General features: G+C 37.9%; 5 protein-coding genes across 19 annotated transcripts; all 5 read right to left on the reverse strand.

Annotated features, from left to right (window-relative positions):
- Positions 1-2,734: 2,734 nt before the first annotated feature.
- Positions 2,735-6,027, reverse strand: LOC126320486 (uncharacterized). Its single transcript, XM_049993987.1, has 5 exons — positions 5,674-6,027; positions 5,519-5,599; positions 5,239-5,370; positions 5,124-5,165; positions 2,735-5,019 (listed from the first exon to the last, which is right to left on the reverse strand). Exons 1-5 carry the CDS (start codon positions 6,002-6,004, stop codon positions 4,988-4,990), a joined length of 618 nt encoding a protein of 205 aa, XP_049849944.1. The 5' UTR covers positions 6,005-6,027; the 3' UTR covers positions 2,735-4,987.
- Positions 6,028-6,277: 250 nt separating this feature from the next.
- LOC126320404 (uncharacterized) lies at positions 6,278-9,676 on the reverse strand. Its single transcript, XM_049993882.1, has 4 exons — positions 9,561-9,676; positions 9,340-9,476; positions 8,951-9,200; positions 6,278-8,711 (listed from the first exon to the last, which is right to left on the reverse strand). The coding sequence occupies exons 2-4, from the start codon at positions 9,387-9,389 to the stop codon at positions 6,363-6,365; spliced, it is 2,649 nt and encodes an 882-aa protein (XP_049849839.1). The 5' UTR covers positions 9,390-9,476; positions 9,561-9,676; the 3' UTR covers positions 6,278-6,362.
- Positions 9,677-9,785: 109 nt separating this feature from the next.
- Positions 9,786-11,634, reverse strand: LOC126320406 (uncharacterized). The gene is made up of 4 exons (XM_049993884.1): positions 11,578-11,634; positions 11,049-11,320; positions 10,898-10,922; positions 9,786-10,827 (listed from the first exon to the last, which is right to left on the reverse strand). The coding sequence occupies exons 2-4, from the start codon at positions 11,301-11,303 to the stop codon at positions 9,905-9,907; spliced, it is 1,203 nt and encodes a 400-aa protein (XP_049849841.1). The 5' UTR covers positions 11,304-11,320; positions 11,578-11,634; the 3' UTR covers positions 9,786-9,904.
- Positions 11,635-11,739: 105 nt separating this feature from the next.
- LOC126320405 (uncharacterized) lies at positions 11,740-13,758 on the reverse strand. The gene is made up of 4 exons (XM_049993883.1): positions 13,535-13,758; positions 13,128-13,360; positions 12,688-12,987; positions 11,740-12,434 (listed from the first exon to the last, which is right to left on the reverse strand). Exons 1-4 carry the CDS (start codon positions 13,662-13,664, stop codon positions 11,763-11,765), a joined length of 1,335 nt encoding a protein of 444 aa, XP_049849840.1. The 5' UTR covers positions 13,665-13,758; the 3' UTR covers positions 11,740-11,762.
- Positions 13,759-13,784: 26 nt separating this feature from the next.
- Positions 13,785-20,285, reverse strand: LOC126320403 (axoneme-associated protein mst101(2)-like). Of its 15 annotated transcripts, none has more exons than XM_049993880.1 (4): positions 20,132-20,279; positions 18,376-20,020; positions 16,143-17,787; positions 15,899-16,069 (listed from the first exon to the last, which is right to left on the reverse strand). In XM_049993880.1, exons 1-3 carry the CDS (start codon positions 20,223-20,225, stop codon positions 16,695-16,697), a joined length of 2,832 nt encoding a protein of 943 aa, XP_049849837.1. In that variant the 5' UTR covers positions 20,226-20,279; the 3' UTR covers positions 15,899-16,069; positions 16,143-16,694. The 15 variants fall into 15 exon arrangements, with proteins under 15 accessions (XP_049849824.1, XP_049849837.1, XP_049849830.1 ...); XM_049993873.1 differs by having other exon boundaries at positions 16,143-18,123; XM_049993871.1 differs by having other exon boundaries at positions 16,143-18,207.
- Positions 20,286-22,502: the final 2,217 nt, after the last annotated feature.

The raw sequence follows: 22,502 nt of genomic DNA on the forward strand, positions 1-22,502 counted from the left end.
CACCGTCTCTCCGTTCAAGTCGGCAAGCCTCACTTTTGCCGTTGCGCCCTGACCTAGTAAATCTCCTATGATCAAGTCGGAATATTCGATTTTCCGGACGAGGTTGAACTTGAACGACAAGTCTGGAATCAAAAAATCAGCAGAAATCAAAAACATGTCACGACAATAAAGACTACCTTGCGAATGTATCAGTGCTTGCACGCAACACCCAAGTGAAAAACGTGTTTTCTTCCCCCGCTCCTGAATGCAGTGATAACATGGAATCTCGATAGTATGCTTCAGCTTCATGCTATAGCACAGCGCATCAATTATCTGAAAAAACTTGTTTGCAATTCTTATCAGCTCTCCAGTCCGAGCTTTAATGAAGATCAAATTTTTCGTGAACTTATGCTCCACATATACAGTCTCGCCAGACGACGGATCATAAACTAAAAATCCAGCCTTCCACGTCAACTGCGGCTTGACAATGGACAACGCTCGTAGAAGAAACCGATTAAACAACGATGATGGAAACGACTTGAAATAGTAATAACGACCAAATCGATGATATGTTTTTTCCGTAGATGGATCGTTTTTAGGCCAAAATTCACCCAAATTCGGTTTGGATTGCTTGAAAAAAAAGGGTAAAAACAAATTTCTGTTCCAAAACTTTTTACAAAAATCGGCATAAAAATGTAATTGGCGATTCTCAAAAAAATGAACCAAAGACTCCAATTTGAGCAAACGCTCAGTTTTCTCATCCGTAGAACTGGGCTGTTCTTCTTCATTTTCTCCGTTCTTCAAAATTTCCATTGTGTTGCTGCCCTCTGGATCAATCACTCTTGTGTCCTCAGCTGTCCCTCGACCAAAGTCTCTAGTAAAACACATTGTCGCTGGAGACGTCTCAGGAATATACAAAATAGAGCCCAGATCCATCATAGCTTTGATGCAATACACTGTTTCTAGCGGTGTCCAATTCACCAATGAATAATCCACTGCTCGACTAAATTGCACCAAACCTCGATCAATACCATCGCATAAATGAATCTTGTCTGAAAAGGAAATCAACATGGTAGAATCCAGCAAAATGTGGTTGCTGAAGCCCTTTGTATCAATATAAAAGCACTGATCTGCACATTTTATATATGCGATAAGGTCAGATATATCCTCCACATCACATAAGCTTGCGAGTTGGCGAAATTCCTCAATAGATACAAGCTTGCTCTTCATGTATGCACTATCTGCCGCGATGTATCGCTCGATCAATAAATAGCTATATGGGATTTCTCTTTTCACCTCGTAAATATGTTCAATCAAAGTTTCTTCGAGTTGTTGTTGGATAACCTTGATTGTCCTATGAACGTTTGTATTAAAGTAAAAATACCCTTTGAAATTTGGTAACTGTCTGTAAATATTTTTAAACAGTTCTTTGGAGACGCTGGTATTGGACGAGTCTGAGCCTACCTCAACTAATAAAACGGGTAAGTTATAAAACTTATATTTAGCCAAATATGCCCAGTTGATCGCTGCTTCGTCTTTTTGGCTAGAATCCCATACGATGATATAAACTGAAAATGTTTCGGCAATTGAAAAAGATAGTGATGCAGCCTCAGTCCAGTTCCAGTTGATCTTCCATACGTTAATTACAATATCTGCTGTTAAGACCTGGTTTGTTTTTTGATATAGGGCAGATGCCGAAAATGACCACTTGTATTTATCGGCAAAATTAGTAGGTGCATATGAATCGGAGGCGTATATTGTTCTTACGACTCCATCTTTCTTGTTCTTAAACAAGGATTTCAAGAAAGTCGTTCCAACGGATTTTTGACATCCTAAAACTAAAATCGTATATCTGCTGACGGGTTCCTTGCATGCTAGCTGATTCCGCCATCCCTGCATCACTTGGTCCCTATATACAGAGGATTCTTTATTATCGCTAAGGAGTGCATCTTCGATCTCGTCAAATTCAATCCTTGTAAGTGTATCGCAAAGGAAGCCAATCGTCGGCTGAATATAGGAGTAACTATTATGGTCAATGAGAAGTGACTTTAAATTAGTCATCAGCCGAATAGATAGAAGATTGTCCAATGTGGAGATTCGATTGTAACTCAAATCCAATAATTCTAGCGAAACCAAAGACGTTGGAAGCTCTGTCGGAATTCGAAAAATTTCGTTGCGAGACATATTGAGATGAATTAGAGAAGTGATCAATAGTACGCTAGGTGGAATAGAAGTAAATTTGCTTGAGCTTAAATCCAAATGAACCAATGAACCAGATTTGTGCCATTCGATAAAATTAGTTAACCTGTTATGTGAAAGTAATAAAGTAGATAGACGACTGAGAGTTCCAAGCTCACTCGGTATGTCGGACAAAAGGTTATTATTGAAATTTAGATACTCCAATAAAGTCAATCTACTAAATTCCGCCGGTATTTTGGTAAGGTAGTTGTTGTTTAGGCACAAGAAACACAAAGCCTGCATTTTAAATAGTCTAGGTGGTATTGCCTTCATAAGGTTGAAACCGAGATTCAAAGCTGTAACAAATTGAGTAGGCCGGATATACGCAGTATCAGTAGTAATCAAATTATTTGAAATGAAGAAAACCTTCAACCTTTTTAATCGCTTCATTATCTTAGGAATAACTCGAACTTTGTTGGAATCCATGACAAGCACTTCCAGATGGGGTAGCAGGCTAATACTCGATGAAATTTTAGTAATCAAATTTCTAGAAAGAATCAAAACTTTTAATCTGTGTAAAGCATTAACATTCGAAATTCGCGAAATCTTTGTATTAGAAACATTCAGTATTTTGAGAGAGGGTAAGGCTTTGCCCATATACTGAAAAAAATTACTTGTAATTTCATAGAGGGAATTGTTCGATAGATCTAACTTGACAAGGTTCGTGAGATGCAAAGTGTGGATTGGTATGTAGGTCAATGCATTGTTGGTCAGTCTAAGTGACCTAATGTAATAGATATTACTAGGGGATGTTAGACAAGACGGAAGGTCTGCTATATTGTATCCATCAAGGTCCAAGTAAAGGTACTTGGTAGTTTCTAACTTTTGTTCTTGCTTCATGTTGTCTTGTATCTGGTTACATGGATATGGACTGGATGAGCAATGAACCAACTCAAAACGATCTTTAGTCGAGACTGACTCATTTTTGTAATAACCAGAACTTGACTTGTAGGTATTAGACTTTCTATTTGATTTTAGCTTAGAAGCCCGGACTGCGTCGATAGACCTTTTGATTTGAGCTTCTACAGCATAATTGATGCGCATGGATTCGAACAACGCACCAGAAGAAGAGTACCTCGCGTTCCAAAACTTCAGGTTGAGAGACCTATCTTTAGGTAGGTTGATTACACTGCCTAGTGTTTCAATATCGAAAAGAGCATTTGTATATTCCTTACTTCCATTTTCTAAAGCGTTTTGAACAAAAGCCCAAAAGTTGACGGTTTTGTCCTTAATCAAGTCTCGTTCCCTAGCACAGCTTGTCAAAAAAGTCCCAAATTGGCACGAATAGAGTTCTTGCAAAATAGACAGCAAAAAGTGCTCGCTGAATTCAAAATGCATAGGATATTGGATCAAGAGCTGCCATAAGCACTCGATAAAGACCTCAAAAACTGAATGCTGATTTTTGGTACCGTTTTCATGACAAGTAGAGCCAATATATTCAGACAATGAGGAAAACTCGAATCCATAAGAGGACCAATCCTTTTCAATCAATACACCAAAACCTCGAATAGTACGATAGTATCCATCCAGAAAAATTTGGGCGAGTGAGCCAAGAACATAGGCCAAGTCAGATTGACGAGACCGCACAAGCAATACACAGCATTCCATTCTGAGTAAGCCAGCTATATCTGAAGAAATGGTGAGCAGTCGATGAACCGTGCTTAGCCAGGGACTTTGATGTCCCTCGCCTTCTGAAAATGTACCATTGTCGCGTGAATTTGGAAAATGAGCCATTGTTAGTTGCTCAGCGAGAGCATCGTTCGATGGAAGGTACATAGAATGGTATATCCAAGGTGTGCCAGCATAGCAAAATTCGGCTGTCTTTTGCTCGGTGGGATTAATCATAACGCAGTTCTTGTAATAAGAAGCAATTGTTGAAATGTATTTGAAATCGCTGGGGGATTTTGAAAGCGATTTGATATCCTTTGATTCACTCAGATTTGAAAAATCTAATTCGTCAGCCTGTAATAAGACAGCGTTAAAACTCGGCGGAACACTCGCCCAAATAGGTACAGCAAAGCGCTGGCCTAAACGAGCCTGAGCAAATTTCTTCAATTCGTGATTTTTAAATGATAAGACGACTGGAATAAGCGCGGGGTAGGTAGGAACCAAATCGTAGTGAGCGTTGATGGCGCTCAAACGCCATGCCAAACCTTCGTGATAAATGTGTTCAGAAACTATCATTCTCTGGCGCATAAATTCGTCCTTCGGCTTATAAAAATCCCAGGAATCCAGACTATTCACGACATTCTTATTCTTGTATTGAAATGCAAACAGATATGTAATCTGGTTAGAACACAGAAAAGATTGATATGCCTCTAACAACATGCTTGAAAATGAAGTTGATTCCATTTCTAAATAATAGGTTCGATGATTTTTGCAACTCAGGGAAATAACTTTAGAGCTCTTTTTCTTGACTAAGCCAACATATTCGATGGATTGAATAGACAGAATTGGAATTGAATATTCTTCTACAAGATGATGTTTGAAGATGAAGCGATAGTTAGTGAGCCACAAGTTGACCTGTCCTAAGTCAGACAAGTACACTCTATAAAACCGACAATTAAGCGTTTCTCCTGGGATCAGTTTTGGGATCTGAGGTTCGGCCACAAGTTTGACGATCTCTTGAGCTTCCTGATACATATAGTGAACTAATGTCAACGCCATATGCTCTCTTTTTGTTTTTTCAAATGACTGTAAGTTGCTTTGAACATATCGCTTGTCTTTTTTGACATTGGAAAAGCTCAAAAGCGAAGACGATCTGGATGAGCTAGAAAGATTTGAATTGAAAAAAATTTGGATCTTGAAAAATAGATAACAAAATTGAGTTAATATAATTTGCTCTTCTTTCGCATTTGCAATCTTTTTGAATTTGTTGAGTAGAATAGCCAACTGCTTAATCATACTTCTACTCTCCTGGTGGATGTGATTCAGGGCTTCTCTGAAGCCTGTTTTAGATACAGGGCTAAAAATTAGCATTATCTGAATAGGCCAATACTTAGTTTGAAGAAAATAGCATACCTCTTTGCAAAGCAATATCCGCGAATGGCTGAAAGTTAATAATTGGATCAGATAAATTATAAATATACGACCTTAGAAGATGCCATACTGCCGTGGACTGACTGGGCGGTACAGAGTTAAGAGATCCCTCAGCTTTGTTGTTTTTTGTTTGGAAAGGAGAATGATTGCAAACAAAGAAAGGTTAGGAAAAATAGAGGCTGAGTGGGCACAGAATGCCCTCCAGAATTCTTTTGACCGCGTTTCTCATTCATGCTAAAATACATTATGACCCACAACCTACCTTTGGCATATTTCTTAGTTAAGCGATTTAGTAGTTGCTTGTCCGGATCACCAGTAAGTAGCTGGTACAGGTCTACTAGTTCTATAAAAACGTCAGGTTTTTCGAGAAATATCGATAAAGCGGGAATGAAATATGGCGTGCTACAATTTACGCACGCTGTTTGACGAGCCAATTAACGGTATCATAAACTATAAGAGGAACATGAATTGATTCAGCCCCCTCGGATTTGTATGCATTAATGTCAGACAAGATGATTGATTCAAGTGAATGAGATTTCGTTCTTTCAGTATCAGAGATCTGGTCGGAAGCCACCGACAAATTTAGTCTAGAATTTGAAGGCGAATGTTGAATGCATGGAGGCGATTGGGTACTAGAATTAAATGTACTTGAAGAATCACGTCGAGTATACACATCTTTTGAAGAAAGCTTTAGCAAGGAGACGGCTCTTGATGGTGCTTTTTTTTTTTCTTGATGCCTATCGCTCATCAAAACCGAACAAAAACACAGACTTGTATAGAGTGCAGAGGCCAATTAGACGGTTTAAATTGAATAGATAAAAGAATTAAAAAAATAAGTGTATCATTTCTCCTTTTTACTTGTAAACTTATGCCGTGCGAAAACAAAAAAAATACTCTTATCGCAGGTCTTGCCATGAAAACGCAACGACCTTTCTAAAAATATAAAAAACTAGGTAACAACCTTAAATTTGTAAAGAGGGTCTACCTTCAACAATAGTGGCCTTGTTGTTTTACACTCATATAAATTAAAAACGTAAATAGGCAACGTTATATATTATATATAAAATAATATAAAGTATCAACACATGTCTCTAATAAATAGCTATTTATACTTTGAAACTGATCGCTCTGTCAAGAGAACTGAATTTACTCTTCCACTTTGTATTAGAGTGATACCCTTCGTTTTCACGATCTATATTTTTCATTATCAAGAATCGTGAATGAGAAGATTTGATTAGACCCGAGAGGTCACTTGTCATACGTGATAACCGCTTTGATCGAGTGGTCGAGGATTTAACCTTCAAGACATTGAGTACATCCTGCAAGTCTGGACTAAGTAATGAGGCTTCCTTTTCGATACGTTGGGTTAGCGTGGTAAGTTTAGCATTATTTTCATTATGCATCTTGCGAGCAACTGAGAACTTTTTGTTTAATCTTGAAATCGTGTCTTGAATACGAGCGTCGGATTCCTTGTCGATTTTTATTGTACTAAGCCTTTCTAATATTTTGATGAGGACCTTTATTATTACTTCGAAAACGTTCGGCAGTGTAAATGCAAATGCGTTACTAAAATCTGGAAGATAATACGGATGGTCTTTCCAGGTATATTGATGGAGCTGATAATGCGTATCTAGAAGCTCGAGATAAGCACCCTTGTTTTCATAAAGGTCACAATAATTAGGAGCTGAAAAAACTGTAATAACCAAAGGCATCTTGTAGTCGGGTGGTGCTTGTGAAAAGTATATTTCTTTGTATCCCATTTCTTCCACTTGGTGGGCCCTTATGATTGCCTTGAGGCAATTATCCTCTAAAAAATCAATGATGGAGTTATAGCCATAAACAAATGAGCAACCTCGATCCTTATTTCTAGAAAAATTTTGATTATAGAACTTGTCGTCATTTACTGGATCGCTCCACACAAGATCACATATAGGCCCTTCATCAGGGGGCTCCTGAACTCGATCTATACACTGGATTTCTTCGATCGTTTTGAAGTGAGGCGAAATTCCGCCGTGCGCACAAAAGAAACGATCCAAATTGGGCGCTTCAACTACGGCAGCCAAGGGTAGATGGTCGAACACCTCCATAAACAGTTCGTACATCTTCGCATCATACTTGTACATAACCTCTTTTTGAAAGTTATGATAAGAAGACATGGCACGGGTCTCATGATTTCCTCTCAATAAAAACACCTTATCCGGATATCTGATCTTGAAAGCAAAAAGCAAAAAGCAAACCTCGCAGCTAAACATCCCACGGTCTACATAGTCTCCTAAGAACAGGTAATGGTGTCGCCCAGATCCAAGGAGGCCAACTAGTTCAAGAATCCGAACGAGGTCATAAAATTGGCCATGGATATCTCCAATGATATAGATAGGCGCTCGGATATACAAAACATTTTTTTCATTCATCAAAATATGACGTGTTCGAGTTAAAATTTCAGTTGAGCACTGACGTGTAAGACGTCCTTCTGCTATAAGGTGAGATAAAATCAAAGCTGTATCTGGTAAATAGGTGTCGCCATGGGCAATACAAAACACTTGCTTTTTACTAAGACGCTTGGTATTTGGAAAAGCAACAGAGGCAATAAGACGAGATTTAGTAGAAATTTTTTTCCTTAAACTATTTTTTCTTTTTGATTTACCCGAGTTGATGTTAGTACGCTTATTTCCTACTGCAGAATTATTGTCAATAGCTTCTTTAGTGTCTTTCAAAGTATGTGAAGGTGTTGTAGAAACAATTATGGGTTGCTTCGCCTCAATGGGGCACATAGTTTCCTTTGCATTGCATTTTGTCTCTCTTTTGAATGCAGATCTATCACACTGTTCCGCTGGCCTTGTTGACGCAGACTCTGAAAGGGTCTTATCATCTTTTGCGTTATTACCATTATCTAAATTTCCAGATTTGGGGTCACGATTGTCTAAATTTAAGTTGCCTAGTTGTTCTTCAACAGAAAGTCCAGTAGGAGACTTATCGCTATCACGGCCAACTTCTGAATCCTCTTTTTTAGTTAGAGGGATATCTGCTTTACCTGATAGACTCTGCTTCCGGGCTGAAGTATCGTTTCTGTTAAATCTACAAGAATTCATTTTATTTGTATCAACGGCATTAGATAAAAACGTCAGGCGGTGGGCAGTGGTAGTTTCTGCACTTTGATTTATGAGATCCTTCATTGAGCTACTGCCATAATTGCCATCTGTTGTTTGTTGATTGTTCCTTCGTTTATCAGTGCCTGACTTTTCTTCTACCTGACTGCCGGAAACACCTAGTTCTAGAGGATCCTTCTTGCCAGTAATTGAATGACTGACCGACCTGCTTGGTTTAGCAACTCTGTTCGTCTTCTCGTCCTCATTTTTCAGCAATACTTGCAAACCAGATTGACGCTGGTCTATTTGTCTCCTATCACTAGATGAATAGGTAGATGAAGTAGATGCACATCTATCTGACTTAGTAGGCTTTAAAGATTATTTCAACAGGTTAGTAAATCGAACATACAGATAAATTAACGTCTCTGTATTTAATATTAATGCATAGAAGAGATAATACGTGTACATCTCTCGTAGACAAGAACAGCTACAAAACGTGTTTTTCTCACAAAAGGTATATTTAGGCACGCTATATCCGCCCCATTTGAAATTCATCCCTACAAAGGAAAGAAAACCAACATGCAAAGAATAGGGCGCATTTTTCATACCTTCTCGCGATTTAATCTCCAAGAATAGCTCTTTGGTTCAATCTGATACTCGTCGAGCCCTTTACTGGGCTTCGATGTATTCTCACCGATCACAGGCTTTGAATCTTCATTTCCTATTTTTGATGCCGTATGATCTTTTTTTTTATCATAGCTCAAGTCCACCTCCTTTCTGTTACGAATTTCTCTTTTTTTTTGACGTTCTAAAATCCACCTCTCAAACTCTTCTTTTTGCTCCTGTATTCTTCTATTTCTAAAGTTAAGAAAGTAGTGAGCGGCTTAATTTCAGAAGTCAAAACTAGGCGATGAGTCAATATGATGTTTTGAGCCTTCGTATAAATCTGTAAAATCAATAAAAACTGTTAGAAGAACTTCACTAGCAAAGCACATACATTTCGACCCTTCTTTTATAAAGAAACTCTCTATGCGTTGAATCTGTCATTATTCCAAGTGATCAGTCACCAATAAGTGACATAAACAAATAGGATAAGCAGTAGACAAATGCTCCACAAATATAAAATTGAGCAGCCTAATGATATTTTTGAAGAGCAGGAGTTGAGGACGAGCTGACACCACAAGTGCTCAGTAAAAATTGTATAATAGAGGATTGTACGTTTTATGATAGTTTGGTTGGTGTGTATGCGATATCTAGATACCTGAGAAAAATGATGTACACGAAAATGATACAGCTGTATTGTATGGTGAAATGCACATCACATAAGAAATATTGACGTTTCCTATATTCTTCCGAAAGCTATCCGTAAAATCAAAGCGAAAAACAACCAATAAATATTGTTGACGTCTAGCAAGATAACAAGGAAAAAACTGATGCCTAGGATTATCAAAGCCTATAAGCTTGCACAGATTTCAAGCATTCATATTTTTACACGCAATTCGTATATCAGGCTATGGAACTCGAATCAAAACCCCTTAGAATATAGCTGATTTGACAAGTTGCTATTGTCTAGTAGAATCTAGGCTTGATACATTGCCATTATTGTTAGAATTGGTTTGAGTACCGCTGAATAAACTTCCGAATGAGTTTATGAATGAAGGATTTGAAAGGAACTGCTGCGCCATTTGCATAAGTTGTGGATTAGAAGCTACTTGTTGTGCCAGTTGGATAGTTCTAGGGTCACTGAGAAGTGCATTCAAGTCAGAAGGACTTCTTCCTGCCGTGTTCGGCATATTACCCATCAGATTGCCAAGCATATCCTCAAGGCTTGACGAGGTTTCGGCGTTATTATATGAGTTAGACGATTCCTGAGTTTGCAGCTTCTCACGAGCAGCTTGAAGAGCTTTTTTAATGCTCTCGTTATTTGAGTCTAATTGAAGAGCCTGCTCGTACACTTGGATTGCGTCCTTGTATTTTCCCATAGAAAAATAGGCCAGACCAAGTCTTGAGTAGGCCTTGGTGTATTTAGGGTTAATAGCAATGGCAGTCTTACTGTCTTCGATAGCAGAGGCATATTTTCCAACCAAATAGTAAGCTGCTGCCCGATTCGAATAATAACAAGGGTCCTCAGGGTTTAGCTCGATCGCCTCTGTGTAGAGACGAATGGCTTCTTCGTATAAACGCGCGGTGAGTTTGACGTTTCCTTCTTCCTTGAGTTCTACTGCCTTTTTACAGCGTTCTTCTTGAGTCATCCCAGGGTATGGATCTGCCTTTTCGACTGTGTTTTTCACAGATGAACTATCAGCTGATGAGGGTGTCGAATTTGAAGGCTCGGTCGTGGCGAAGCGTTCAATGAACTTCGCGCGCGCTTTATCCAATAATTCATTATATTCAGCAGAGCCATCAGATACATTGCTGAAGTAGCCCCGTGCCTCAAGCGTCTTAATATAGCGGTTGAATTTGGCTTCATCGATTTGGACAGCAGCTGTGTAAAAACATATTATTAAAATACTTGCCGAATTTTCTCCAAGACGTAAAAAATAAAGGTAACGTACGGTTTTCCTTTTTGCTAGCTTCAGTCTTTTAAATCAAACATAAAATTTTGGTCCATACATTTCAGGCAAAATCCCAAGTAATTAAAAAATAGCGCAGTGAGTTTAAAAGATGTCGGAATCCAGACATTTGCTTATCAAAGAAGAGGCGTACTGTCGAGGCGTCTTGGCAAAAAGCCGAATTGAAAAACAATGATTCTAAAGTTGGACCCTTAAGATATTTTTCCCTCTGTTCATGAGAACCAAGAGACAGTCCAGTAGCCTGTTGTAAAGATTTGATTGTATCGGATAAATGGTCGGTATTGATAGAAAGATTACGAGAGACAGGTGATTCTATTAAAGTATTTAGGTAGTTGAGGATGTTGTATAGCAATTTATTGTGTTTTTCAGACTCTGTGGATGAAGACATTGAGTAAAAGCGACTATCTTGACAAGTACAAAATGTTAATGATCAATACTTTCAAAAAAAAAAAAAGTTGTTGACATTGAAACGATAAAGTTGTACAAATTGGACGGAAATTGTGGCAGGCTATCGCAGCAATATAGAAAAAAAAGGGCGTACACATATCAAGAATGGGAAGAAGCTAATTAAAGGTTTGCATAGACTGAATGGAATTTTAGACAGGCAAAACAAAATTCACATAGAAAAAGGTACAGAGGTATAGAATTAAAATAGAACGTACCGAACAATAGTAATATACTTTTTATGATTGGTTGGTTATAATACTGTATGTATAAAGAGAATTGATAAAAACAAAAAAAAAGTATACGCAAAAAAGACTGTTATGATGTATATAAAACCTAGTTTTGAAAAGGAGAATTTCGAATGAATAGAATATACAAAATTAACGATCAACCCTCATTATTATCATTTACACTTATGCTTGGTCGCAGGAACTTTGGCAAAAGGGATGAGACTTTTATCTTCCAAGAACCCCTCCATGAATGGTTGAAGGACCAGAGGTACCTCAATACCATGCTCTGTTTCATAGTTTTCCAAAATACAGCAAATTGTTCTTCCAGTAGCACATAGTGTTGCGTTCAGCATATGAACGTATTGCTTTATATGCTGGTCATGATCCTTAGTTCCATATCGGGCCTCCAGTTTGCGTGCTTGGTAGTCAGTGCAATTGGAACAAGATACGAGTTCGCGATATCTTTGTGATTCAGGAAACCAGCCCTCAATGTCATATTTCTTTGCAGCGGCCATGTTTAACTCTCCAGAAACAATATTTACCACTCGATAGGGAAGATTCAACGATTGGTAGAACTCTTCCGCTACGCCAAGCATTTCTTCATGCATTTCCCAGCTGTCTGTAGGTGCCGTGACTACAAACTGTTCTATCTTTTCAAACTGATGAACGCGAAAAATTCCGGTAACATCTTTACCGTGTGCTCCTGCCTCTTTTCGCATGCAAGTAGATAAACCCGCGTATCTCAAAGGTAATGATTTAGGATTAATCCATTCTTCAATATGAAGAGCAGCAATCGGCTGTTCAGAAGTGGCAATGAGGTATTTTTCATCGCCGTCACCTGTAACCTTTTTCGATGTAAAGCGTCAGACAAGCCGTTTACGTTCTTATAAAATTTTATAGATCATGCAAAACAAAATCGTAGATGCACAATACTCACAGATTGTATAGCTTCAGATCATTTTTTTGGTAGCGAGAGTTATTGCATCATACTCTTACAACTCAAATGACATGAGTTGTAAGAGCAAATCAGACAAATGCCTCTTAAGTCATCAGTAGCCCCGAAATAATTTGTACTAAAAAAATAAAATCAAATCGTACCTTGTAAAGTTCCTCGTCGAATTGAGTAAGCTGGGCTACTTTAGACATCACATGTTTGTTGAGAAAGATAGGCGTTTGAATGAGTTTGTACTGCCGCTTGAACAGAAAACTCAAGCCATAATTGATAAGTGCTTGGTTCAATGCAACTGCAGCCCCGGTCAAATAATAGCCACGATGTCCTGCCACTTTAGAACCATGTATAGGATCGAACCCATCAACCATGCCTAGTAAAATGTCATGCGTATGTTTAGTAACTGAAGGACGACGTTCACCCCAAGTCCTGACAATTTCGTTGTCATCCTATATAAAGCGCAGGTGTCAGATCCCAAACTGCACAAATCTGAGCGAAATATAAATAAAACACATTTCAATATACAAAAATCCAATGCAAATTGCTCTATTTTATAACGAATACACATATACACAGTAAATTTACGAACCTCGTTGTTAGAAAAGGGCACTGATTCATGAACAATGTTCCCAATTTTATCTAACATTTCATCAAGTTTTTTTCTGCATTCTTTTTCCGCTTCTTCTTTTAGCACTACTTCTTGCTTTAAACTTTCTGTTTGATTTAAGAGCATACTCGCATCTTCCTTCTTCTTTTTCTTTTCTGCGATTTGTTTGTTCAGGTTTGAAAAATTTTTTTTGGCTTGATCACATTCATATCTTGCTAAAATGGAAAAATATTTATACAATATAATTGGTTTGTTGGTACAATGAGATTAACGAGAGTAGATTCAAATTTTAGGACTAGCGACTGATGCTAAACTAGACCGGCTAAAATGTAGCGCTCGGTAAAAAAAATAAAAACTGGCCATTTAATATCGGTCAAAATAGGCAGTACATTTTCGCCATTTCAAATCAAGCGCAATGACCTCGTCAACATGTTCAATTGGTGCAAATCTGCGTCGTTGACTTTCTCGCACCATATCAGGGTTGCATCCCTTATCCTCTCTAAAAAAGTTAACATCCATCGAAAAGGGGCTGGATAATAGACACAAAAATCAGAAGTCTTTCAAATGGTCCTTTCGTATGGAACCAGTTTAAACAATAAGTTAATTCTGAAATAAAAAAATAAAAAAATGAAGCCTGTCTTATAAAAATTATAATTTCGTTTGTTAGAATTTTTGATGGATTCAGATTATCTTTTAGATTTTCTATTACAATCGTAAATCTAAACTCTCTTCAAATACTTCAATACAGACTATCTTTCGTAGTACTGGTCACGTGAAAAATGATGTCCTTTTTAAAAACATTCATTGACATAGAAAGAGGTTGAGTTGCGCGGGATCGAGATAAGCAAAAGAAATTTTGACTCCGAATTCTTGTGTCAAGTTTTAGAAAACGGGTCATTCATCGTCCAAAAATAATAGACAAGTTTTTCATAAAAAAACAGCGGCTAGGCGCCTCTCATAAGCAGATGTAAAAGGTTTTTCCTGTGGAAGATATCAAAGCCTAACCTGCAGAATCCTGTCGACCAACTAATTCAAGTTTTAGTTCCTTATGACGTTTCGCATGTAAAATCAGGTTTTCTAGTACTAGTAACTTATACTTATATAATAACTCCTCCAATTCATCTGGCATTATCTCCTTAGCAGAATTATAGTTCATAAACTTCGAGATAGATTTATGATCAAAGTAGTTGGAAATTATAGTTGGTATGTTCTGATCGCGTAAATTACAAGAAGTAAGATTATGGTCACTAGTATCAGCCCATCTAACTTTCAGGTCACCAAATATAAGTGAGGCAGAATTCGATGAAAGCGATTCATTACTTTTCAGAATTTCTGACTGAATGAAACTTTCATCTGCGTTCTCTTGAGCTTTAGACAGTGAATCAGAATCCACTTCATGATTCATTGAAGCAAGTTCGTCTGAAATTTCAATTTGGTTTTCAGGATCAAACATGTTTTCGTCGAAAATATTTGGATTGAAAAAAAGTTTCTCTAGGTCAAGTTTATCCAAAAAGACGATGGCTGACTCCAGATGAGTAAGGTAATACCTACATTCGCTAGATATCTTTTTTGGATCTCGAAACTTTATGTATTGTATATTTGAATAGAGTTTTGTAATATTTGAATTTAAGACAACATATATAAGTAAAGACAAAAACTCGTCAGCTCCAGACAAATTTCTCTTTTTGCTTGCCTTTTTAAGCGTGTAACAGATGATTTTACAGCAATTTAAAAAGCAGATAAGCTTTCCTCTAGGGGTCCTATTAAAATCCATAGAGCAAAATTCTAGATTTATGGGATTAATATGGATACTCGAATTAGATACTGAATATTCACATCTTATTCAATTAAATACCAAAAGCATGATCGCAACGTACCATTGATCGCCTGTCGAATATGCACAACGTTCAACTTACAAAATACATTATCAAGATTCTCTTGGCACAAGGTCCTCACCAAGTTAATCCTAAGCTCTAAAAGTTTATCACGTCTTCTATATTCCTCGGTAGGTGAAAAGCAAAGATCAAATAGCTTGATCATGACGTATTTTTCAACCACATCACCTATTGTATTAAGTTCTTCTCGAGTAGCATCATGCCACACATCGTGTTTACTGATTATTCCTACTACTTTGGTAATATAGGCTTGAATGTTCAAGTTCCAGGTATTGACATTAGGCGGAGGCTTTTTGACAAACTCTGTAACGAAATTTTGAAGTAGCATTTGTATGTCTGGAGCTACCCTTAGTCGCATAAGAAAGACAGACACTTCAATATCTTCGCTAGTACTAGCCATAGAGAAAAATTTGAGAATATCTGGGAAAAACTTCGAGAAGAATATCTGGGGAGAGGTATTAGGGCTCAGACTTTCTGAATTCTTGTTCTAGCGTCAGGCAACAAATTCGGACGGCTACAACGTTTTTTCTTATCTCATGCACAGGCTTCGTCTCTTCAGGTTCTGTAGACTGCAATAAACTGCATAAATGTACAGAAATCAACCGGCTAGTTTTTTCTCGATAAGAAGAACCATCCGAGAACTGATTTGTTCTTTGAATAAAGCAGGTAAGGTTATATAAAGCTATGACAAACCCAAAACGCACAGTGCTTATATATGCATAAAAATAAAATTATTGAATAATAAATAATAATAAGTAATATAGAAACGTAACAAAAATATAATCAAAAATTACTATTTTCTGTCACAAAAGAGAGATAGTAGTCAAGAAGCTAAGACTCTGAACCAACCGCGGTGGGAATAACAATTATCAGCACTGACAACATGCAAATGGCGACACAATACCATCCACACTTTGAGCTTATTTTATTTATTCGTGTAAAAAAGCTTATAATACTATCGCCCATTGGCTAGAATAATTGAATTCCTCAAGACTGAAGCAGGGAGCTACGCTCAATAATACCGTTAGCCTATAATTCAATTTGACGATTAGCTATCGATACCTATTTTAACTGGGAGTAATTTAATGTGTAAAAAACGTGCCCAAAATCTATACAATCTTCTCGTAAATATGCTCTTGAACTAGCAGTAATAGACATCAACCAGGTGAACGAAAGCTGACACAAAAGAACAAGGAATAGGTAGAAATGGCCTCAGCATATTTTGTGAGCAAATTAAACGGCTAATTACATTGTGTTATCATGCACTTCAACCAAGTAGTTTGCCATAATTTAAGGTATACAACCAGGGGTTGATATAGATAGGTATCTGATGACTGATAAAGAAGACAGGAAAGCTGCACGTTTCTTGTGACCCCCGTTATTCAGATAACTGGTGCTTACGATACTCAAGAATATTCATATAAGGAAATAGTGCATATGGGCGAAAATGGGAACGCACTAAGAAATCTAACGCTCTCAGCTACTATGCTTAGAATTGTAACTGCGAGCTGCCCTAGAATTCTTCAGGATGAACAAGCTTGAAACCGACATCTTTTGCCTATTTAAAATTGTTTGGTACAAATTTCAAATTCAAATATACAACAAAAGCAAAATTGCTGTCTTTTTTACCTAAGTTGTAAAACTGAATACCTAGTCATCTCTTGGCATTTTTTTTGGCTGACTTAAAATTTTGGAATTGCTTACCCAAGGCCGAGGCTATGTCTATCTTTAATGGTCCCCCGGCACCTGAAACTGATGTACCGTACTGTCTCTTGGGTTTGCTCTGAGTGCCGACGGGGCCCTTGGGTGATAACGAACCGAGACTCACCGTTTTTGAAAGGTCTCTGATTCTGCCACTTTTTATCAGTTCATTTCTAGCCTCAACAAGGAATGCTGCAGGCTCGCGTCGAGAAGGAGCGCGATTAGCCAGATATGCATTTCTTCTTGCAGATGCTAACGGTTTTGTCTGAGGAATTTCTAGTTCTTCTGCAGCTTTGATATCATTTTTCGCAAATTCTTGATTATCGATTGTCGTTTCTGGACCTTTAGAACTAGTATCCAATTCACTCTCTTTAACTTTTTCAACACCAACTCCCGTTTCTCTCTCCTCGTCTAGTTTTTCAGCTTCAGCTGCAGTGATGGTAGACAGTTGCTCTGTATCTTGTTTCGATTTCTCGGTTTCAGCTGCTTGTCGTTCTTCTTCTATTCTTTTGAGCTCTGCTTCTTGTCGTTCTTTTTCTAGTCTCTCAGCTTCAGCCGCTTGCCTTTCTTTTTCTCGTTCTTCTTCTATTCTTTTGAGCTCTGCTTCTTGTCGTTCTTTTTCTAGTCTCTCAGCTTCAGCTGCTTGTCGTTCTTTTTCTCGTTCTTCTTCTATTCTTTTGATTTCAGCTTCTTGTCGTTCTTTTTCTAGTCTCTCAGCTTCAGCCGCTTGCCTTTCTTTCTCTCGTTCTTCTTCTATTCTTTTGAGTTCAGCTTCTTGTCGTTCTTTTTCTAGTCTCTCAGCTTCAGCTGCTTGTCGTTCTTTTTCTCGTTCTTCTTCTATTCTTTTGAGTTCAGCTTCTTGTCGTTCTTTTTCTAGTCTCTCAGCTTCAGCTGCTTGCCTTTCTTTTTCTTGCTCTTCTTCTATTCTTTTGAGCTCTGCTTCTTGTCGTTCTTTTTCTAGTCTCTCAGCTTCAGCTGCTTGTCGTTCTTTCTCTCGTTCTTCTTCTATTCTTTTGATTTCAGCTTCTTGTCGTTCTTTTTCTAGTCTCTCAGCTTCAGCTGCTTGTCGTTCTTTTTCTCGTTCTTCTTCTATTCTTTTGAGCTCTGCTTCTTGTCGTTCTTTTTCTAGTCTCTCAGCTTCAGCTGCTTGCCTTTCTTTTTCTCGTTCTTCTTCTATTCTTTTGAGCTCTGCTTCTTGTCGTTCTTTTTCTAGTCTCTCAGCTTCAGCTGCTTGTCGTTCTTTTTCTCGTTCTTCTTCTATTCTTTTGATTTCAGCTGCTTCTTGTTCTTTTCTCAACCTCTCAGCTTCAGCTGCTTGTCGTTCTTTTTCTTGCTCTTCTTCTATTCTTTTGAGTTCAGCTTCTTGTCGTTCTTTTTCTAGTCTCTCAGCTTCAGCCGCTTGCCTTTCTTTTTCTCGTTCTTCTTCTATTCTTTTGATTTCAGCTGCTTCTTGTTCTTTTCTCAACCTCTCAGCTTCAGCTGCTTGTCGTTCTTTTTCTCGTTCCTCTTCTATTCTTTTGAGTTCAGCTAGTTCTTGTTCTTTTCTCAACCTCTCAGCTTCAGCTGCTTGTCGTTCTTTTTCTTGCTCTTCTTCTATTCTTTTGAGCTCAGCTGCTTCTTGTTCTTTTCTCAACCTCTCAGCTTCAGCTGCTTGTCGTTCTTTTTCTTGCTCTTCTTCTATTCTTTTGAGTTCAGCTTCTTGTCGTTCTTTTTCTAGTCTCTCAGCTTCAGCTGCTTGTCGTTCTTTTTCTCGTTCTTCTTCTATTCTTTTGAGTTCAGCTTCTTGTCGTTCTTTTTCTAGTCTCTCAGCTTCAGCTGCTTGTCGTTCTTTTTCTCGTTCTTCTTCTATTCTTTTGATTTCAGCTTCTTGTCGTTCTTTTTCTAGTCTCTCAGCTTCAGCTGCTTGTCGTTCTTTTTCTTGCTCTTCTTCTATTCTTTTGATTTCAGCTGCTTCTTGTTCTTTTCTCAACCTCTCAGCTTCAGCTGCTTGTCGTTCTTTCTCTCGTTCCTCTTCTATTCTTTTGAGTTCAGCTTCTTGTTCTTTTCTCAACCTCTCAGCTTCAGCTGCTTGTCGTTCTTTTTCTCGTTCCTCTTCTATTCTTTTGAGTTCAGCTATTCTCTTTTTTTCCTCTAGCTGCTTAGCCTCAGCTGCCAATATTTCTTTTCTTCTCTCTTCTTCTTCTTTCTCAGCTTCAGCTATTTGTCGCTCTTTCTCCAACCTCTCAGCTTCAGCTGCCTGTCGCTCTCTTTGTCGTTGTTTTATCCTCTTGGATTCAGCTATTTGTATTTCCTTTTCTTCCCGTTCTTTTTCTAATCGCCTAGTTTCAGCGACTTGTCGCTCTTTTTCCTCAAGATCTCTGGCTTCAGCTTCAATCGCAAGTTTTTTCTCTTTCTCTTCCCTTAAACGTTGTACATCTGAGATAAATTCCGTTAATTCCTCTTGCTTTTTATGTATTTTTTCATCTTCCATCTCTTGCTCTTTCTCTAAAGTTGGTTTTTCAACTTCACCTACAGCCTTTGCCTTCTCTTTTTGTTCTCCCTCTAGAATGCTAGCCTTTATTTCCGCTGGTAACTCTTGATTTTTCGGTTCTCTTGTCAATTTGTCCACAACTTCTGAAGGCAAGCGCATATTTTCATTATCTTTTGATTTATTAACTTTGCCCTCAGCTATCAAATGCTCTTTTGTTTGTTGCTCCTCTTCTAGTTGCTTAACTTCGCCAGCCGCCAATTCTCTTTTCTTGTGAATCTTTTCTAGATCCTTAGCCTCATTAATAGCATCTGGTTTTTCCTGCTCCATTTGCTCTTTTTCTGGCTTTTTGATCCTAGAATCAGCACCTAATCGCTCCTTTTCCTGTTGCTCATGCTTAGTCTCTCTGGCAATCTGCTCTGAAGGCTGTTCTTCTAAATCCTTCGCTTCAGGCTTAAAAGTTTTTCGTTTTTTCTTCATTGGTACTCTTTCAGAAACGGGCTCACCGGTCGGCATCTGCTTCTCTCGCTTACTCACCACAGGAGGTGACGAGGGCCTCTGCTTAGATCCAGAGTATAGCTCTCTATTCTGATTCTCATTGGGACTGTTTTCATCAGTAAACTCTATTTTCAATGGCTCTTGCTTACCGGGTACCTCTCTAGGAGCAACTTTTTCGGCGATAGATTTCGACTCTACTACAGTTCCAGAGTCGGCTGAATCCTTAATCTTGTGCCCACCGTCGGTTTTTTGAGTGCCATGGCTCTTTCTAGCGACATAAGTTTCATCAGGCACCTCCGAAAACTCGGGTTTATCTACAGAGCGCTTGACAGTTAGTGATATAAGGAGAACGAACACAAGTAGATACTACGATAATAAAAGCTATGTAGACATAAAATAATAGCTTTTATACATAAAATATATACCTAGATAATGTTCTATTGGTGTTTGATTTGCTAGAGCATTCCTTTCGCTTTCATAGCGAGTAAATTTAGACAGCCCCGCAAGGCAGCCTCCCATATTTATGTGTAATAAAAAAGGCCTGTAGGTCACTCGCTATGCACAGTAGAAAACACGACTAATCAAAGAACTTAGAAAACTGCAATATATAGTTTTTTTTTGCATATTTTGCTGCTCAATACGAGGGCCACTGTGATCATTTTGCCTGCTGGGCGCTACCACCCTACCATCTTAGAAATACCTGGTTTACCGCCATCAGTATTGTAATCAATTAATCACCTAGGCGATTAGGATAAAACATCTTAAACTGCTATCACCGCTTTTGTAATTTCCTATTTTATTTCTCTCTATTATGCTTTAATTCTAGGTTAAATGGCAAGAGTTGAATACAGCAGCAAATTTATTGACGCGGTCAAGTATATAATTGCTGAGCCAGACCTAGTACACAAACTTCATCAAACTTGATACTTACTGACACATAATAAGTGCTTTCGCTTATAAAAGGCGTGCACGTCACATCACAGAAAATAATAAATAATAATTTGCACCGAGAATGATTTTTGCTTTACTTTATAATCTCTAATTGACTTTGTTCTAAGTTTTTATTACCCTTACACATCTGGTTTTATACCACTTTACATATATGTACTCACAGAAAACGTTTCAAGGCTCTCCTTTCGCATCTTAGGAATTTTAACTGTAATTTAGACATTGATGACTGCAACCATACAATTTCTAAATTAACTTTTCCATAAAACTACCCAGATTTATGACAGAGACTAGAATTTATGGCAATGTCTAGTCTGAAATCGAGAGAGCCGAACACCAAGTTTCAGCTCCTCGTTGCAGGTTCTGTGAAGGCCATTTCTTGAATATGAAAGACCTGCCTGAATATATCAAACTTACTCAAGTCTGTGCGCACACACATTATAAGGTATATATTGTTCACTCATAAAAGACGAGTGCTTCGGTAAGATATTAGTGGCACGAAGTGCATGAGGCATTTTATTATAAATAAAACCACTATGTTATATATGTGCTTTAAAACCGGTGGTATGTAAACTTCTATGCGTGTATCGTAGGGTCTGAACAAATTTATCTTGAACCCTCCTGTCTTATTTCTATTAAATTCATCCCTAATGAGGTAATGCATGCCCTCATTTCCTTGAGCATTGCCAAAAAATACAAAATTCTTAGCCTGTTGGTCACGAAAAGTGCGAGAATATTATCATTCTCCTCTGAGCTAAGACAAATTATTCTAACCATTCTATGATCGTCGGCCATATAATCTTATTATGGTATACAGTTATGATATATAGTATGTGAAGACACTTCTTGCCAGACTTACCCCTTCTTCTCTCAGAGTGTATGCATAGCTAATCTTCGTGTGTAATCACTGGAATGTAATAGGTAATAAATAAATCACCGAGCAGCACATGCAACACTAGTGCTTGCTTTTCAAATAAACAGCAGATAATATTGCTTGGTGTTACCTGATAAGAATAAAGCGTCTTGTGGAACTTTTTGATGTCCACCTTGACAGTAGATACTCTTTCAGCCTGGACACTAGGTGGAGGCGCACCCTCGATATAAGGATGTTCTAGGTTGCGAAAAAATGTTGTAATAGTGAACATCTCTGTCTCAACCTTTAATGTGAAAGAACCAGACATATTGGCCGTCACATAAAGATATTGGCTGATATTTTTCATATGCTCAACAATAGGCCGGAGAAGTTTGAGAGAAGGAATCATGATATAGACATCTGGCTCGGGCAAAACCGGCTCGGAAAGATTAAGCAGCTGTTGCTGAGTCATTACGTTAACAGGAACATCTTGTTGGACAAGGATGTTTTGAAGCTGATTCATATCTGCAATAAATGATAGAAAGGCTCCACCTTCCTTTCGAATTAACTTCATTACCATATACTGAGCCGAATGACCACTTTTTAGAGCTTTAAGTAGCTTTTCCAAATCAATTTCTAGTGAAATGACGTTCTTGTTTAAGCTTTCTATCAGATATTCAGAAAATAGAGAGGTCTAGATATTAGGAATATGATAAAATATTAATGTTAGTAAAGAATTACGAAATGTAAAATTCGCTGATATGGCGGCCAATTTCTTAGCAGGTGTGCATACTTGATTTAAGCCAGACCAGACCTGAAAACCGTCTGTCACATCGTTGACGACAATAAACAAAATTTTGGTTGGAGAAAGTTGCATAACAGCAACACTACTAATTTTTTGTACTGCAGTAATTAATCCTGTAACATATCAATCAGCAGCATATTTAAATGTTTAGACGTTGGTTAGAATAATCCTAACTTCATACTTAAAAATA

The sequence above is a fragment of the Schistocerca gregaria genome, unplaced genomic scaffold (assembly GCF_023897955.1).
Source record: "Schistocerca gregaria isolate iqSchGreg1 unplaced genomic scaffold, iqSchGreg1.2 ptg000720l, whole genome shotgun sequence".
Classification (NCBI taxonomy): domain Eukaryota; kingdom Metazoa; phylum Arthropoda; class Insecta; order Orthoptera; family Acrididae; genus Schistocerca; species Schistocerca gregaria.

Excerpts from the sequence above, each read along its gene's own strand:
- LOC126320486 (XM_049993987.1), bottom strand. The coding sequence starts at position 6,004 with ATGAGCGATAGGCATCAAGAAAAAAAAAAAGCACCATCAAGAGCCGTC. Across the intron at positions 5,600-5,673 it reads TAATTGGCTCGTCAAACAGC|AACTAGTAGACCTGTACCAG; the intron begins GTGCGTAAATTG and ends ACGTTTTTATAG. Across the intron at positions 5,371-5,518 it reads AACTAAGAAATATGCCAAAG|CTGAGGGATCTCTTAACTCT; the intron begins GTAGGTTGTGGG and ends AAAACAACAAAG.
- LOC126320404 (XM_049993882.1), bottom strand. The coding sequence starts at position 9,389 with ATGACAGATTCAACGCATAGAGAGTTTCTTTATAAAAGAAGGGTCGAA. Across the intron at positions 9,201-9,339 it reads TATAAAAGAAGGGTCGAAAT|AAATAGAAGAATACAGGAGC; the intron begins GTATGTGCTTTG and ends TCTTAACTTTAG. Across the intron at positions 8,712-8,950 it reads GGAGATTAAATCGCGAGAAG|CCTACTAAGTCAGATAGATG; the intron begins GTATGAAAAATG and ends TAATCTTTAAAG.
- LOC126320406 (XM_049993884.1), bottom strand. The coding sequence starts at position 11,303 with ATGTCTTCATCCACAGAGTCTGAAAAACACAATAAATTGCTATACAAC. Across the intron at positions 10,923-11,048 it reads TTTGCCAAGACGCCTCGACA|ACTGAAGCTAGCAAAAAGGA; the intron begins GTACGCCTCTTC and ends TTGATTTAAAAG. Across the intron at positions 10,828-10,897 it reads AGCTAGCAAAAAGGAAAACC|CTGCTGTCCAAATCGATGAA; the intron begins GTACGTTACCTT and ends GTTTTTACACAG.
- LOC126320405 (XM_049993883.1), bottom strand. The coding sequence starts at position 13,664 with ATGGATGTTAACTTTTTTAGAGAGGATAAGGGATGCAACCCTGATATG. Across the intron at positions 13,361-13,534 it reads TGATTTGAAATGGCGAAAAT|CAAGATATGAATGTGATCAA; the intron begins GTACTGCCTATT and ends TTTCCATTTTAG. Across the intron at positions 12,988-13,127 it reads TGCCCTTTTCTAACAACGAG|GATGACAACGAAATTGTCAG; the intron begins GTTCGTAAATTT and ends CGCTTTATATAG.
- LOC126320403 (XM_049993867.1), bottom strand. The coding sequence starts at position 20,225 with ATGGGAGGCTGCCTTGCGGGGCTGTCTAAATTTACTCGCTATGAAAGC. Across the intron at positions 20,021-20,131 it reads ACCAATAGAACATTATCTAG|ATAAACCCGAGTTTTCGGAG; the intron begins GTATATATTTTA and ends AGCGCTCTGTAG.